Source organism: Mandrillus leucophaeus, unplaced genomic scaffold, assembly GCF_000951045.1.
Source record: "Mandrillus leucophaeus isolate KB7577 unplaced genomic scaffold, Mleu.le_1.0 Scaffold38, whole genome shotgun sequence".
Lineage (NCBI taxonomy): Eukaryota > Metazoa > Chordata > Mammalia > Primates > Cercopithecidae > Mandrillus > Mandrillus leucophaeus.
Window position 1 is genome coordinate 2,160,313 of NW_012104031.1, and position 14,332 is coordinate 2,174,644.

General features: G+C 50.3%; 1 protein-coding gene across 2 annotated transcripts in view; it reads right to left on the bottom strand.

Annotated features, from left to right (window-relative positions):
- Positions 1 to 14,332, bottom strand: part of SOX13 (SRY (sex determining region Y)-box 13) — a 53,917-nt gene that overhangs the window by 9,643 nt on the left and 29,942 nt on the right. Inside the window, exons 2-7 of one of the 2 annotated variants that reach the window (XM_011990460.1) lie at positions 5,004 to 5,220; positions 3,703 to 3,814; positions 3,530 to 3,616; positions 1,450 to 1,622; positions 938 to 1,006; positions 421 to 535 (exon numbers count right to left, since the gene is read on the bottom strand). In XM_011990460.1, the coding sequence (XP_011845850.1) occupies positions 421 to 535; positions 938 to 1,006; positions 1,450 to 1,622; positions 3,530 to 3,616; positions 3,703 to 3,814; positions 5,004 to 5,220 (773 nt within the window). Of the gene's footprint in view, positions 1 to 420; positions 536 to 937; positions 1,007 to 1,449; positions 1,623 to 1,779; positions 2,067 to 3,529; positions 3,617 to 3,702; positions 3,815 to 5,003; positions 5,221 to 14,332 lie in introns of those variants that run through there. The other variant, XM_011990461.1, reaches the window with a different exon arrangement.

Consider the following 14,332-nt stretch of genomic DNA (forward strand, 5'->3'; position numbering starts at 1 on the left):
TCACCATGTTGGCCAGGCTGGCCCCAAACTCCTGACCTCAAGTGATCCACCCACTTTGGCCTCCCAAAGTGCTGGGATTACAGGCGTGAGCCACCGTACCTGGCAATATTCCAGATATTAATATTCTGGCACAGTAAATATACTCGAATTGGGGAGACTAGACCTGGATTGCTATATCATTTTACATCTGGAAAGGGCTTTATGGTTTTTCAGTGTGCTATTTCTTTTCATTCTCCCAGTGAAGTTCAGTGAAATTCAGCAAGATTCAGAAAAAGAGGATTATTCTTCCACCAGACAGATCCAAAACTGAGGCCCAGGAAGTTCACATAGCAAATTAATGGATGAGAGTCGCTCCAGGGCGCTTTCCCTGACCTCAGGACAGGTTGGCTGCCGTGCTGGAACCTCCCTTCTCTCACTCACCTGGTTTGCAGGGAATGGGCTGAATGGGTAAGGCCAGCTGGGAGTCGGGGGTGACAGGCAGAGGTTGGTGGCTTGGGGGGAAGGCTGGGATCATGACATAAGGCATGTTAACCTGCTGAAGGCAAAGAAACGCTGTGTGAGTCCCCAGGGACCCAAAGAGCTACCCAACTATGGTCAGCCTACGACACAGAGAATGGACCCATGGACAAGAGGCACAGGGGATAAAGCAGGGACAGTTTTCTAAAGGATCCCTCTGACCCTAGGCCACCTCTGTGGGCCCCTGTCTACCTGCCCTCAGATCTCAGCTGGGGAGGAAGACAGGCCGGGCTCCTCCCTTAAATCAGGGAAGGAAGACAGGTTGGAGGCTAGAACAGAAACAACCCTCCTTGGGTCAGGCCTGAGTGATTCTGCTCTGGTGCTTTAACTCGGTGCACATCCCCTGTCCCCAGCACCCTCCAGGCTGGTGTCAACTCCCTCAACCACCTCCCATGCCTCTCTGGGTCTCCCTTCCGGTTACCTGGATCTGCTGCTGAAGGAGGTTGATCTTATGCTGCTGCTGAATCAGCTGCTGCTGCTGCTTTGCAATCTGGGAGAGGGAAAGAGTGGGCAGAGGGGGTCACGGACATTAGCCCTGGGGCCCAGAGCCTGCCCAGCCCTAACCACGCCCTGCTTTCTATAGTGGGGCAAACCGCGGAGTGGGGTGGCAGTAGGGAGCAGAGCGGTCAGCCCTCAGAATTGGTTCTCCTTTTGTAGGAAGCTCATCCCTCCCTCCAGGACCAGGAGGCTGGGTAGGAAGCTGCAAGCTGCTCTTCCTGCAGAGTCCCTTTCATACCCTCCTACCCTGACCCCGCACAAGGGCTCATGAATCAGTCCAGGTGGGAATCCTACAGCCCCTGGCCATAGACCCTGCCCCGCTTGCCCCCAGGCCCCAGCTTGCACTGGTGAGGCCTGCCCCTAAGGCACCCTTCTCTAGGTCCTGACACACTCCTTTTCCTGGAAAGAAAGCCACACCCACCGAACAGGACCTACCTGCTCCTGCTGCTGCCGGGCAAGCTCCATCTGCTGCTGCTGCTTCTCAAACAGCATGGCAGCCATGTTCTTCTGCTCCGAGTGGGCTGTCAGGAGCTGGTCCCGCAGGGTGGACAGCTGGTGGATCATGACCAGAAGCTGGAGCTCCTTCTCTGCTAGGCTCTCTTGGGTCCCTGCTCCACAGTGAAACAGCCCCCATTGAGACTTTTTATTTGTTCATCTGTACATCCATCCATCTATCCACCCATCTATCAAAAACTTATTGAGCAATTGCTATGTCCCAGGACCATTAGGGGCTGAGCCACAGAGATGATGACACAAGATGCTTGCCTTGAAGGGGGTTCTTCATGTTGCTACCTGGCAACTACTAGCTTAGAAGTTCTCCCCTATTAGCCACGAATTCCAGGCCCCCTGAAAATGCTGACAGTGGGACGTCTCAGCCCCAGAGCCCTGGGCCTCTTGAATGTCCTCGAGTGCTCAGCACCACACAGGGTCAGGGTGGACAACCATCCCATTAGAGGGATCCAGTGGGACACACTCCGGCTTTGAAGCAAGACAGCTCTGGGGTCAATTCCCATTTCCACCCGTGCTGCCTGTGAGCTGTTAGGCGCCAAGTTACCAATTTCTCTGCACTTTAGGGTTTTTAGAGTCTGTTAAGTGGGCATAATAACAGTCACTTCAGAGGGTTACTGTGAGGGATAAATGAGCTAATAGAGGCCAGGCTTGGTGGCTCACGCCTATAATCCCAGCACTTTAGGAGGCCAAGGCAGGTGGATCACTTGAAGTCAGGAGTTCAAGACCAGCCTGAACAACATGGTAAAACTCCATCTCTATAAAAATGCAAAAATTAGCCGGGTGTGGTGGCACATGCCTATAATCCCAACTACTCGGGAGACTGCGGCAGGAGAAGTGCTTGAACCCAGGAGGCGAAGTTTGCAGTGAACCAAGATCACACCACTATATTCCAGCCTGGGCAACAGAGCCAGCTGTCTCCAGGAAAAAAAAAAAAAAAGAAGCACTAATATATACAAAGCTCTTAGTCCAGGATCTGGAACGTGGTCCTCAACCAATAAATGTTAGTGCTTCCCTGACCTCCAGTTTAGCTCCTGTCTGATGCAGCAGTTTATTCCTGAGTGCTTGGCCACAGACCTTTTTTTTTCTTTTTTCTTTTTTTTTTTAAACATCGGAATCACTCAGGGATCCTTTGAGAAGTATAGAGGCCCAGGCCCCTACCATGCCCCAGGGTTCCCATTCAATAGGTGGGGGTGGAGCCTGAGCATCTCTATGGTTTTAAAGTTCCCTCTGTGGGTGTGATCGATGACAATGCAAAAATGATCATTCTGGCTGGGTGCGGTGGGTGGCTCATGTCTGCAGTTCCAGCAATTTGAGATGCCAAGGTGGGAGGACTGCCTGAGCCCATGGGGTCTGAGACCAGCCTGGGCAACATAGTAAGACATCATCTCTATTAAAAAATATATAAAAATTAGCCTGGCTTGGTGGCAGGTGCCTGTGTTCCCAGGTACTCAGGGGTCTGAGATGGGAGGATCACTCAGGAGGTTGAGGCTGCAGTGAGTCAAGATTGTGCCTCTGCACTCCAGCCTGGGCAACATAGGGAGACCGTATCTCCAAAAAACCACCCCCCCCCCCAAAAAAAAGCAAAAACAAAACAAAAAAATCACTCTAAGGAACCCAAGCCCATTAATCACTACTTCTCATTCACTTAGTGAGGTCCAACTGACCTAGAATTAATTAGAGTGAAAGGGAACTTTCTGCTCATGTTGCAGTTAGACCTGGGAAGTGGCAATGACATGCCTGAAGTCACAAGGGTGCCTGGTGAGAGCCCAGATTCAGAGTCATGGGATTTGATTCCTACCAGGCCTCTCCTGCATGGGATGAGTGAGACCTAATGCTTGGGGCCCCCAGGCGAGGGATGGTGATGACCCCTAAGGGCCAGGCAGGAGCCAGATGGCACAGGATAGGTATGAGGGTACCAAGAACTGCCCTACAGAGGCAGGCTGCATGACCAGACCAGAAGAGAGATGGGGTTCAAACATCTCCCCCACCCCCGACAGGCCTTCACCTTTGACATCTTTGGCTTCCATAGAGTTCCTTCCTAGAAACCTCTCCTTCCAGTCACTGGACAACAGCTTCTCGATGGCTGGCACCACTGGAAGACAGCAAAGGGATGAGGAATAACCGTCTTAACACCTTCCTGCCTCAGGCTTCTGCTTCTAACTAGGGCAGACATCCTACCTTCTTTCAAATTTCGGTTGAAGTCCAGCTTCTCCTGGCTTCCAGAGGCAGCCTCCGACGCTCCTGGTCTCTTGGGTTCCGGGGACCCATTACCCTCTGGAGAGCTACAGTCCTGCAAGACATACTGAATTGTCACCATCGCCCCCAGGAGAAGGGGACAGGCTGCAGGGAGGGCTGGGAACCCCAAAGATGTATACCCTGAGGGATCCCAGCCCTATCCAGGTCCTACTTCTCCACTCAGTAGGCCCCTTTGACCTCTACCTGCCCAAGCTTTGTTCAGGAAAAGAAGAGAAGATTTCAAAACAAAAGACCTGGGTTTCAGTCTAGGCTCAGTGACTCACACAATGCTTGATCCCACACAAGTCCCTGAACTGCTCTGAACCTGACTTCCCTCTTTTGAAAATGGAAATATTAATACCTCCTCTGTCACAGGATTGTTGCTGGGATCAAGGGAGTTAATGCATGTGAATGAGGTTTGCCATTGCAATCAGGGGCCAAAAGTCACCTACTAATTATTACTCCCTTGAACACACCCACTACACCAGCAGGGCTGCAACAGGGAGCAGGCAGGGGCTGGCAAAAGTTACTCAAACTCCCCACTGCCTGCCTCACTCCTCTCATCAAAGTCCTCCCCATTCTTTAAGGCCTAGCTTGAGGCTCTACTTCTCCAGGAAGTCTTCCTCGATCACATCACCAGTGCCCCCACCCTCCAACCCCCTCCTCCAGGCTGGATTCTTTCTTAGAGCCCATAACTCTCCTCATTTTCACTTATTTGGATTTTCATTATATGTTACCTTTTTACATCTCCTATATGAAATCAGAATTTGTAGGAGCTGCAAGAATCCTTATTAATCATGTAGCTCAATTCTCTTGTTTTAAGGGTGAAGAACCGTATCATCTTTAACAGTGACCTAATTCTTGCTTGGGTAATTAGGTTGATTTTCCCAAATCACCTGAAAAAGCTGGTAGATGACTTTTAGGCCAAACTTTAGCATGTGTGTTCTATCTCCCCATCTAGTCCTCAGAAACAAGGACTGGGTCACACATAGGTGAATAGTCACTATCAAGTGAGTGAGTGAGTGCAGGCGTGAATCCAGGTCCTGCTCTGATAGGTGACTCTGCTTCCAGCCTCAGACTGAACTTGGCAGTGCCTCCCTGCTTCCCTGCACAGCGTCTTACCCCTATGATCACCATTTCTGCCTGTATCTGCTGCCATCTAGGGGAGTGGGCCTGCCCAGTCTAGCAGAGAGCCCAGGTACAGCGCATGGGTGTGAGGATGGAGGCAGGGCGGGAATACTGACCCAGGAGCCCCTGAAAACCTGGGCTGGAGCTTGGGGGTCAGCACTATCCTGAGAGGCCCGGGCTGGGTCTCCAGGCTGAGGTTCAGCGGCAGTGGCTGAGCCCTGGGGGGCCTCATGGCAAGGCTCTTTCTTCTCCTCTGACTTGATGGTGCAGTTCACCATGGTGCCAACGCCATCCAGGGCCAGCTGGGCAGAGATGGGGCTCCTCATGGACATCCTGGGGGAGGGACAGAGTGAGCTGAGGTGAGTCCCCGGTCATAAACTTCCGCCCAGAGGCAGTGATCCTACTGTTTGCTCCCCTGACCCCACCCAAGTGCCTCCTGGTGCCCGTTACACGGGCACACTCACGGAAAGGGCAAGCCTACTTATGAATCCACAGAAAAAAATCAGCAAAGGCTCTTGTATCCCTCATGCTTTTTTGTTTTTTGCTTTTTAAACAAAAAGTTCTAGAGAAAAGTGGGCCCACGCTTCCGCACGCGCTGCCTGTGTAATGCTGGGACTACAGGACTAGTGGACTGACCAGCCCAACTAACGAGGCCAGATACTGACTGGCTGTCTCCGAGCCCAACAGAGTTGGGAAGAGAGAGAGAGAGAGAGAGAGAGAGAGAGAGAGTGCACATCTGTCTGTGTATGTTTGTATGTATACAAATGCTTCCCCGCCCCGACTCCCAAGATGGAGTCTCACTCTGTCACCCAGTCTGGAGTGCAGGGGTACGATCTCAGCTTACTGCAACCTCTGCCTCCTGGGTTCAAGTGATTCTCCTGCCTCAGCCTCCCGAGTAGCTGGAATTACCACGCACCACCATCCCCAACTAATATTTGTGTTTTTAGTAGATATAGGGTTTTGCCTTGTTGGCCAAGCTGGTCTCCAACTTCTGACCTCAGGTGATCTGCCCACCTCGGCCTCCCAAAGTGCTGGAATTACAGGCATAAGCCACCACGCCCAGCCTACAAATGCATTTTTATAATTAGTTACCAAAACTTAAAAGTCAAGAGATAGCACATAAAAATCTAAATTTGAACTTCTAGCTCAATTGTCGTTGTGGCAAATATTGGCTGGAATTGAGTAATGGGTATTTCTTATAGACAGGCCAGTCTACCTTAGCCTCTACACTCCTACTACTCCCCAAAAAGGAAACCAAGTATTAACTATATAAGACATATAGTCTTCTATATATAAGACATATAGTCTTCTTCTTACAGTGGAGACAAGGTAAAAGTAAATGATTTCTTACTTCATGCATCTATCAAAAGGGAGGAAATAGCCAGGTATGGTGGTTCATGCCTGTAATCCCAGTTACTCAAGAGGCTGAGGAAGGGGCATCACTGGAGGTCAGGTGTTTGAAGACAGTCTGGACAACCTAGTGAGACTCCCATCTCTTTAAATAAAAAAAAGGGGGGAGGGTGGACAGAGGGGAATAACAGACTGAGATGATTGGCTTTACAAAAAATATTTTCCAATATCTAGCTAGAATCTCTCATTTAGAGTATGGCCACTATAGGCATTTGAGTTTGCAGTTCCTAGTTTAAGCAGCTGGTATACCTGGCAGACCCTCTTGAGACTCTGCACCTGCTGTTCCTTTCCTGTCACATCACTGCCTGGGACATCTGAGGAGCTGAGCAATCGTAGCATCTCAGGGAGTGGTCATGCCAGGCTTGGGCAGAGCAGCAGATGCCTATCCTCCAAAGTCACTGGGGCACGCATCCAGAGATGCGCTCTGGATTCTAGTGGGAACACACAGCAGGTTCCAGCTACGCATGGGTCCTGCCTCAGCTACTGACTAGCCCAGTGACCTAAGGCAAGTTGCTTAGCTGCTCTGTACTTCAAGTTTCCTCACCTGTAAAATGAGCATAGTAAGAGTGCCTACTCTAAAGGACGGCCGTGAGAACTAGGAGTTGATGTTTATATGGTACTTAGAACAGTTCGTGGCACCAGTAAGCACTGGTCTGGTGTTTTGTTGTTTTCTTGTGTATTACATTTCCAAATATCATCACATGATCTGGTGTTTGTTAAACCACTACTAGTTGGAATGCAGTATAAGGACCAGCAGCTTCAGTATGCCTTGGGGGCTTGAGAGGCAAAGTCATGGGTCCCACCCACAAATCAGAATCTCTGGGAGTTAGGCCCTCCAGGTGATTCTGATATGCACGAGTTAGAAAAGCACTGTTAAATAATTTTTTTAATTTTTTTTTTTTTTGCATGGAGATTAGATGTTTAGGGGAGGTATGTAAGGCTAAAATCAGATATAGTAAAAATATCCCTACAGTAAAAAATTCCTTAAACATCCCAGGCGCAGTATGGTATTTAAATATTGCATCAACTATGTATGGATGCATTTGGATAGATTGCATCAACTCTGTAAAATGTTTGTTATGTATTATGAAACATGTATTGTATACAATAGAGTACATGTAGAGTATTTTAAATAAGTAAATATTATAATTGAATAAAATATATACAATCAGTCCTCTGTATCATAGTTTCCACATCCATGGACTCAACCAACCTCAGATCGAAAATATTTAAAAAAGACATTTCATCTGTACTGGACATGCAGACTTGTCATTATTCCCTAGACAATACAGTGCAAAAACTATTTACATATGATTTATATTACATTAGGTATTATAAATAATCTAGAGGCACAGGGGCTCATGCCTGTAATCTCAACACTTTGAGATGCTGAGGTGGGAGGATTGCTTGAGGCCAGGAATATTGTATTTTTTTTGTAGAGACAAGGTCTTGCTATGCTGCCCATGAGCCTGAGCAACATAGCAAGACCCTGCCTCTACAAAAGAATACGAAATTTAGCTGGGGGTGGCATGCGCCTGTAGTCCTAGCTACTCAGGAGGGTGAGGCTGGAGGATTCGCTTGAGGCCAGCAGTTTGAAGCTGCCAAGATTAAGCCACCACACTCCACTCAGGGTGACAGAGTAAGACCCTATCTCAAAAATAATAACAACTGGCCGGACGTGTTGGTTCATGCCTGTAATTCCAGCACTTTGGGAGGCCGAGGTGGGTGGTGCACCTGAAGTCGGGAGCTCAAGACCAGCCTGACCAACATGGAGAAACCCCGTCTCTACTAAAAATACAAAATTAGCCAGACATGGTAGTGCATGTCTGTAATCCCAGCTACTCAGGAGGCTGAGGCAGGAGTATTGCTTGAACCTGGGAGGCGGAGGTTGTGGTGAGCAGAGATGGCACCATTGCACTCCAGCCTGGGCAACAAGAGTGAAACTCTTGTCTCAAAAATAATAATAATGATAATAATAACAATAAATAAAAATAAGGTATACGGAAGGATGTGCATAAGTTATATGCAAATACTATGCCATTCTATATCAGGGACTTGAACATCAGCACATTTTGGTACCTTTGGGGGTCCTGGAACCAACCATTTCAGATACAGTGGGATGACTAGACAGTCTTATATCACTTAATAGCATAAACATGTTCTGAGAAATGCATCACCAGGCAATTTCTTTGTTATTCAAACCTCAGGATGGTATAGCCTATTGCTCCCAGGCTACAAACCTGTACAGCATGTTACTGTACTGAATACTGTAGGCAATTGTAATGCAATGGTTAAATATTTGTGTATCCAAACATCCAAATATAGAAAAGCTACAGCAAAAACACAGTAGTAGAATCTTGCAGGACCACCGTCCTACATGTGTTCGGTCGTTGACGGAGACGTTGGTGGGAAGGCAGCGCATGAGTGCATGTGTATTTGATTTGATTTCACCTTGCCGATCAGATCAGACTCTCCTGCTCACCCACTTTCAAAGTGTAGGGTTCCCCAGGGGCTGGGCCCCAGGACAGGGCACTGCAAAGAGGGGCCTCCCTGACCATAAGAAGAAAGGCCCCATCCCACCTAGATGCAGAGAAGAGAAGAGACCCCAGCCCAGCTCGCTCTGCGGTCCCCTCCTGCAGCCCAGGGGCCTGGAGAGCGTCCAGGAAGCAGGCGGCTCAGCCCATCCGGGCACCGGGAGGGGCTCAGAGCCAGGCCGAGAGCAGGGGGGTGAGAAGTGGGAGTGGGCGCAGTCGGGGAGGGGGTTTTATCCTGAAGCCGAAGGCAGCAATTACATAACAAACAAACCCTGGGCTCAAGCTGTGAATTAATCAAACCGCTGAAAATAAAACCTTCCTCTCAGGAACTTCAGACAAAAGAAATGAAAACAACCAGGCTGGCTGGAAAATAAAAGGCAGCAGCACTGAATGGGGGACAAAAGGAAGCCAGACAATAGGGTGTTGGACAAAAGCAATAAAGCCAAAGGAAGTGTGACAGGCGCACAATGCGGGCCTGTGGGCCTCTGATCCGTCGGCTCTGCACCACCTCACTCACACCCACCGCGGGCACAGGCCGGCCACCGGGTCCCTCCTCACTCCAGACTTGGGTCCTAAGGGTCTCTCCTTCATTCTGTCCCAACTTCAGGGGCTTCCAGCTCCTACCTCGAAGCCTTCCTGCTGCAGCCCAGAAATCCCAGTAGCAGCCGCAGCCTCCGGGAGCATGGTCAGATGAGCGGGACACAAAAGTCCAAGGTCTCCCCAGTTGGGGATGGTGAACAACCATCCATCCCTGGAGCTGATGGTGGAGGCAAAGGAGGCCATCATCTGTCCTAATTACCCTAGGACTGCGTGGCCCAAGATTGCAGCCACTTGCCACACGTGGCTACTAAGCACTTCTAATGCAGCCAGTCCCAACGGAAATGTGCTGTGAGCATCAAACCCACCCCAGGTTTCGAAGGCTTAGTACACAGAATAGAATGTAACTAAGAATAGAATTCTTAGTACACAGAATAAAATAGCTCATTAATAATGGTTACTGATTACAAGTTGAAATTCTTTCTGGATAAGTTGGGTTAGAGAAAATATATCACTAAAATTCATTTCACCTATTTCTTTTTATACTTTTTTATGTAGCTACTAGCAAATATTACACATGCAATTCCCATTATATTTCTGTTGGACAGCGCTGCATTAGGACACCTCCTCCCTTTGAGCTTTTACACACACTTAGCCTCCACGGTCCCTCCAGCCAGGCACCATGGATCACCCTTATTTTAGGGAGCCTGTCTCCTGGCCCTCTCAGCGGCCTACCCTGGCCTCCAGCACAAAGACAATGGCTCCTGGTGACCAGCCAAGCCAGCTTAGAGGTGTCAGTCTGTTCACTAGGGCTTGGTGCCCACCAGATAACCCTGCCCAGACAAGGGCCCTTCCATCCTCACAGGTGTCTGGCTCAACGGCAGGTGCTGGGCACTGGCCCTTAGTTGGTATCCTCTGGGCCCACTTGTCTGTGAAAAGGCAACAGCCCAGGCGCAGTGCCACCCCGCCCCCACTGGAGAGCATCTCTGGGTCTCACCTTTGGGGGAGAGGGTCCCTGGGTACCTCTTTTACCTCCCTCTCCCCTTCTCCAAGCACAGGTCTGCTTGAGAAGAGCAGCTCCTTTCCCTGTCCTGTCTGGTCTTAAGGGAACCAAGCCCCAGCCTGCCATGGCCCAGAGAGACGCAGGTGTCTCTGTGAAGAGCATCAGTGCCAGGCTCCAGACCCTAACCATCCCAGAGAGGGGAGTGACGGTCCCATGATCAACTAGATAAGGGAGGAAAGAGAGCGAGATGGAAAGAGAGGGGTCGTTATGTGGTCACTGCTCTGTCACTCTGCAGCTGAGGGTCTCTGCACAGTCTGTTTCACCCCTGCAAGCTGTGTCTGTAAAACAAGGGTCCTGGAGGGAGTCAGGGGACAACTTGGAAGACCCACAGGGTTTGAATCCAACAACCTGGGTTTAAATTCCTGCCCTGCCACAGGCTAACATGTGTGAACCTAGTCAAGTTAATTAACCTCCCTTAGCCTGTCTCCTCATCCTTACAATGAGCACAATAACCCATATCTCACTGGTGTCCATGAAGATTAAATAATACAGGGTGAATATCTATCTATAAGTTGTGCACAGTCCAAGATGCTCTGAGAGTCAAGTGGTTGAGAGAAAAGACTCTAGAGTCAGATAGACTTGGGTACCTTTGAATCCCAACTCTGACCAATCATTGCTGTGCAACCTTGGGCAAGTAACTTAACTTCTCTGTGCCCATTTCCTCCTCAGTAAAATGGGAATAAGAAACTCAACGTGGAGAGATGAATCTTCTGTTGACAACACCAGACCCTATCAGAGTGCCTATTTTGCATTCTCATGGCACTTTGAACTTGACCTTAAAAGTATTTGTCACAGTTGGTAATGATACCTTTACACACTTAATTTATTTTGGAGTTGCCAGGCGCGGTGGCTCATGGCTGTAATCCCAGTACTTTGGGAAGCTGAGGCAGGCAGATCATCTGAGGTCAGGAGTTTGAGACCAGCTTGACCAACATGGTGAAACCCTGACTCTAGTAAAAACACAAAATTAGCCAGGTGTGTAATCCCAGGTACTTGGGAGGCTGAGGCAGGAGAATCGCTTGAACCTGTGAAGCAGAAGTTGCAGTCAGTTGAGATCGCGCCACTGCACTCCAGCCTAGGCAACAACAGTGAAAACTCGGTCTCAAAAAAAAAAAAAAATTTATTTTGGATTCACCCAGTAGCCAAAAATGTACCTGTTTCTGCTCATCATTGTAGCTCCAGAGCCTAGCACAGTGCCTGAAACACAGTAGGTGCTCAATAAATATTCTTAGAATGACAAGAGAGTGACAAAGAGTTCAGCAGCACAGCACAAAGCAGGTCTGGATGCTTAACAGGTGATGGATACTGCTAGGACGATTAGACAGCTCCTGCTCTCTCAGGCTTTTCTCCCACACCCAATTATCCTCTGCTGTCTCTTCCTTGGGTCTAAGTTCTTCCTGTGAGTTACCTAAATACCCCAAGCAGCAAAGCGAGTCCATTTCCTTTTCTTTTTACCTTGGGTCAGATAAGAAACAGTTTCCATACTTTTTAGATTTAAAGACCCCGTTGGAGTCCGCCCTTAAGTCTCCCTTTAGACTTTCCAGAAACTAAAATAATCCCTCAAGCTCCTTTACTCCTTTGTTACACAGCATGCTCCTTGCTTCAGTGATTTTCCATGTGGCTCCGCAGGAGGTTTTAAGGTCAGTAACCTCAAACTCCGCTGTCCCAAAATGCCCAGAAGCCAGAGAACCCTGGGTCCACAGGATACAGGCATTACTGGGCTCCCTCGGTTTCCACCCTAGTCTGATGCCTTGTGGTCAGAGGCCACAAGTCCATAGGGTAGCCCATCAGCCCCTCGCTCGGATGGAAGTGCTCCTGTGTGCCCAGTTTCCTCTCTTGCCCAACCTTAACACATTTTACAAATAGAGAAACTGAGGTCAGGAGATGTCGAGTTCACACAGCTTTTTGGGCAGCACTGCTTCAAGACTATATAGAATGGCCGGGCGTGGTGGCTCATACCTGTAATCCCAGCACTTTGGGAGGCCGAGGCGGGTGGATCACCTGAGTTCGGGAGATCAAGACCAGCCTGGCCAACACGGTAAAACCCCATCTCCACCAAAAATACAAAAATTAGCCAGGCATGGTGGTGCACGCCTGTAATCCCAGCTACTCAGGAGGCTGAGGCAGGAGAATCGCTCGAACCCAGGAGGCGGAGGTTGCAGTGAGCCGAGATCGCACTGCTGCACTCCAGCCTGGGTGACTGAGTAAGACTCTGTCTCAAAAACAAACAAACAAACAAAAAAAGACTGTATAGAGTCAGAGGCCATCAGCCAGCTGGGGCGCTGAGCAGCATCTCTGCTCTGCCCTCCCTTCCTTCTCAGGAACCCACCTCACAATCCCTCTTCCGTTCTTCTTCCTCCTTGGTCTTATCTCACCCAAGCGAGCATCCTTAAGAAGTGAAGACCGCTAAGGAGAAGGCTCCAGCCATCTTCACCCTTGACACGCAGAGCCTTGAGTCTCAGCTGGTGCCTGCCAGGCCCTGGGGCCCCCAAATCCAGCACCTGGGACAAGGTATAGAGAGGCACCTGCCTCCAAGGAGCGACAGTGGCTCAAAGCATGGCCCTTATAGGACAAAGCCCGCTGCAGGTGCTGATCCTCTTCCTTTCTGCTCCCCACAACCAGCCCCGTCACGGCCCCTCTGACCCCCACCAACCCACAGGTGCACACACACCTAGCCCCTTTCTGCCCCAAACAAATCACCAGCCACTTCCTCTTCTAACCAGTCAACCACCGACCCTGTCGGATTGGAATCAAAGGAGTTTTTACTGTCAGCCCTTCCTCCCTCCACAACGACAGTCTTCCCCCTCACAAAAAATATCTAGATGAAGATAAAGATAGAGATAAATTCCAGTCATCGTAGCATGACGGGTGACTCAGACGCTGGGGTACAGGAAGCCTGAACAGACAGGCAGACCCTCTGAGAGGGCCAATGGCTACACTTCCACGCTGGGCACACACTAAGCCCCCTCCACTGCTGGCTCCCACTCCCAAGCTTGCCCTGAGTGGGTGGTGCCAAGGGGCATCACCAGGGAAAGAGATCCATGCAGCAGGGGTGGGGCAGGGCTTGAGTCCCAGGGGAATGCCACTTCCTCTGAAAGCCTCCAGAGAGCTGAGAACCTCAGGCTGCCCTAAACAATAGCCCAAGGCGTGGGTGCCCAGAACAGTGCCCCGGTGCCACATCCTGCCATTCTTCTCACAGACCACACCCTGCCACCCTTCCTGGCTACACCCGATCCTATCTCTAATGTTTACTCAGAGCTGGGAGCTGGACTGGCTGCAGGCTTGGGACAAAGCTTTCCTAAGAGTCCCTCTCTCCCTTTCCAGCCTCTGTGGGCCCTGGGGGGGATCAGATCCAGGGCACGGCCAGTCTGGTCTAGCCCAGCTCAGGGGGGCCACAGCCAACACTCCCTCAGCTGTTTCCCGGTTGGCCAGGGTGGCCAGGGTGGTATTCACCTGGTAGAGCGGCCAACACCAGACAGAGGCTGGGTAAACTCCCAAGCATGGGAGAAGAGGTGCTTCCCCGCAGCGCCTCAGGGACAGAATCACAGTCCAGCCTGAGCTTCTGTGGCTGCCGGGACTCAGCTGACCCTGGCCCAAGGGCACAAAGGAAAGCAGTGGCCAGGGAGAGACTGTAGCTGTGATGTTCCCACCTGGTCCTCAGGCCTTGGAGGCATCTGAGTCTTCTCCCAACCCAGTGAGTGGGTCGAGAAAGAGACAGATGGGGCTGCTTGAAAGCGCCGCTGGGGCTCCCAGTGTGATGTGGGCCTCCAGAAGGCCCAAACTGAAAAGAGGTCAACAGTGTCTCCAGGAGGCCCCTCTCTGGAGGCCTTCCTGCCTCTAGGACCTGAGCCTGTCTCCAGGTTCTCCTGCACCCCAACAGTGCTAGAAGGCAGGGGCAGGC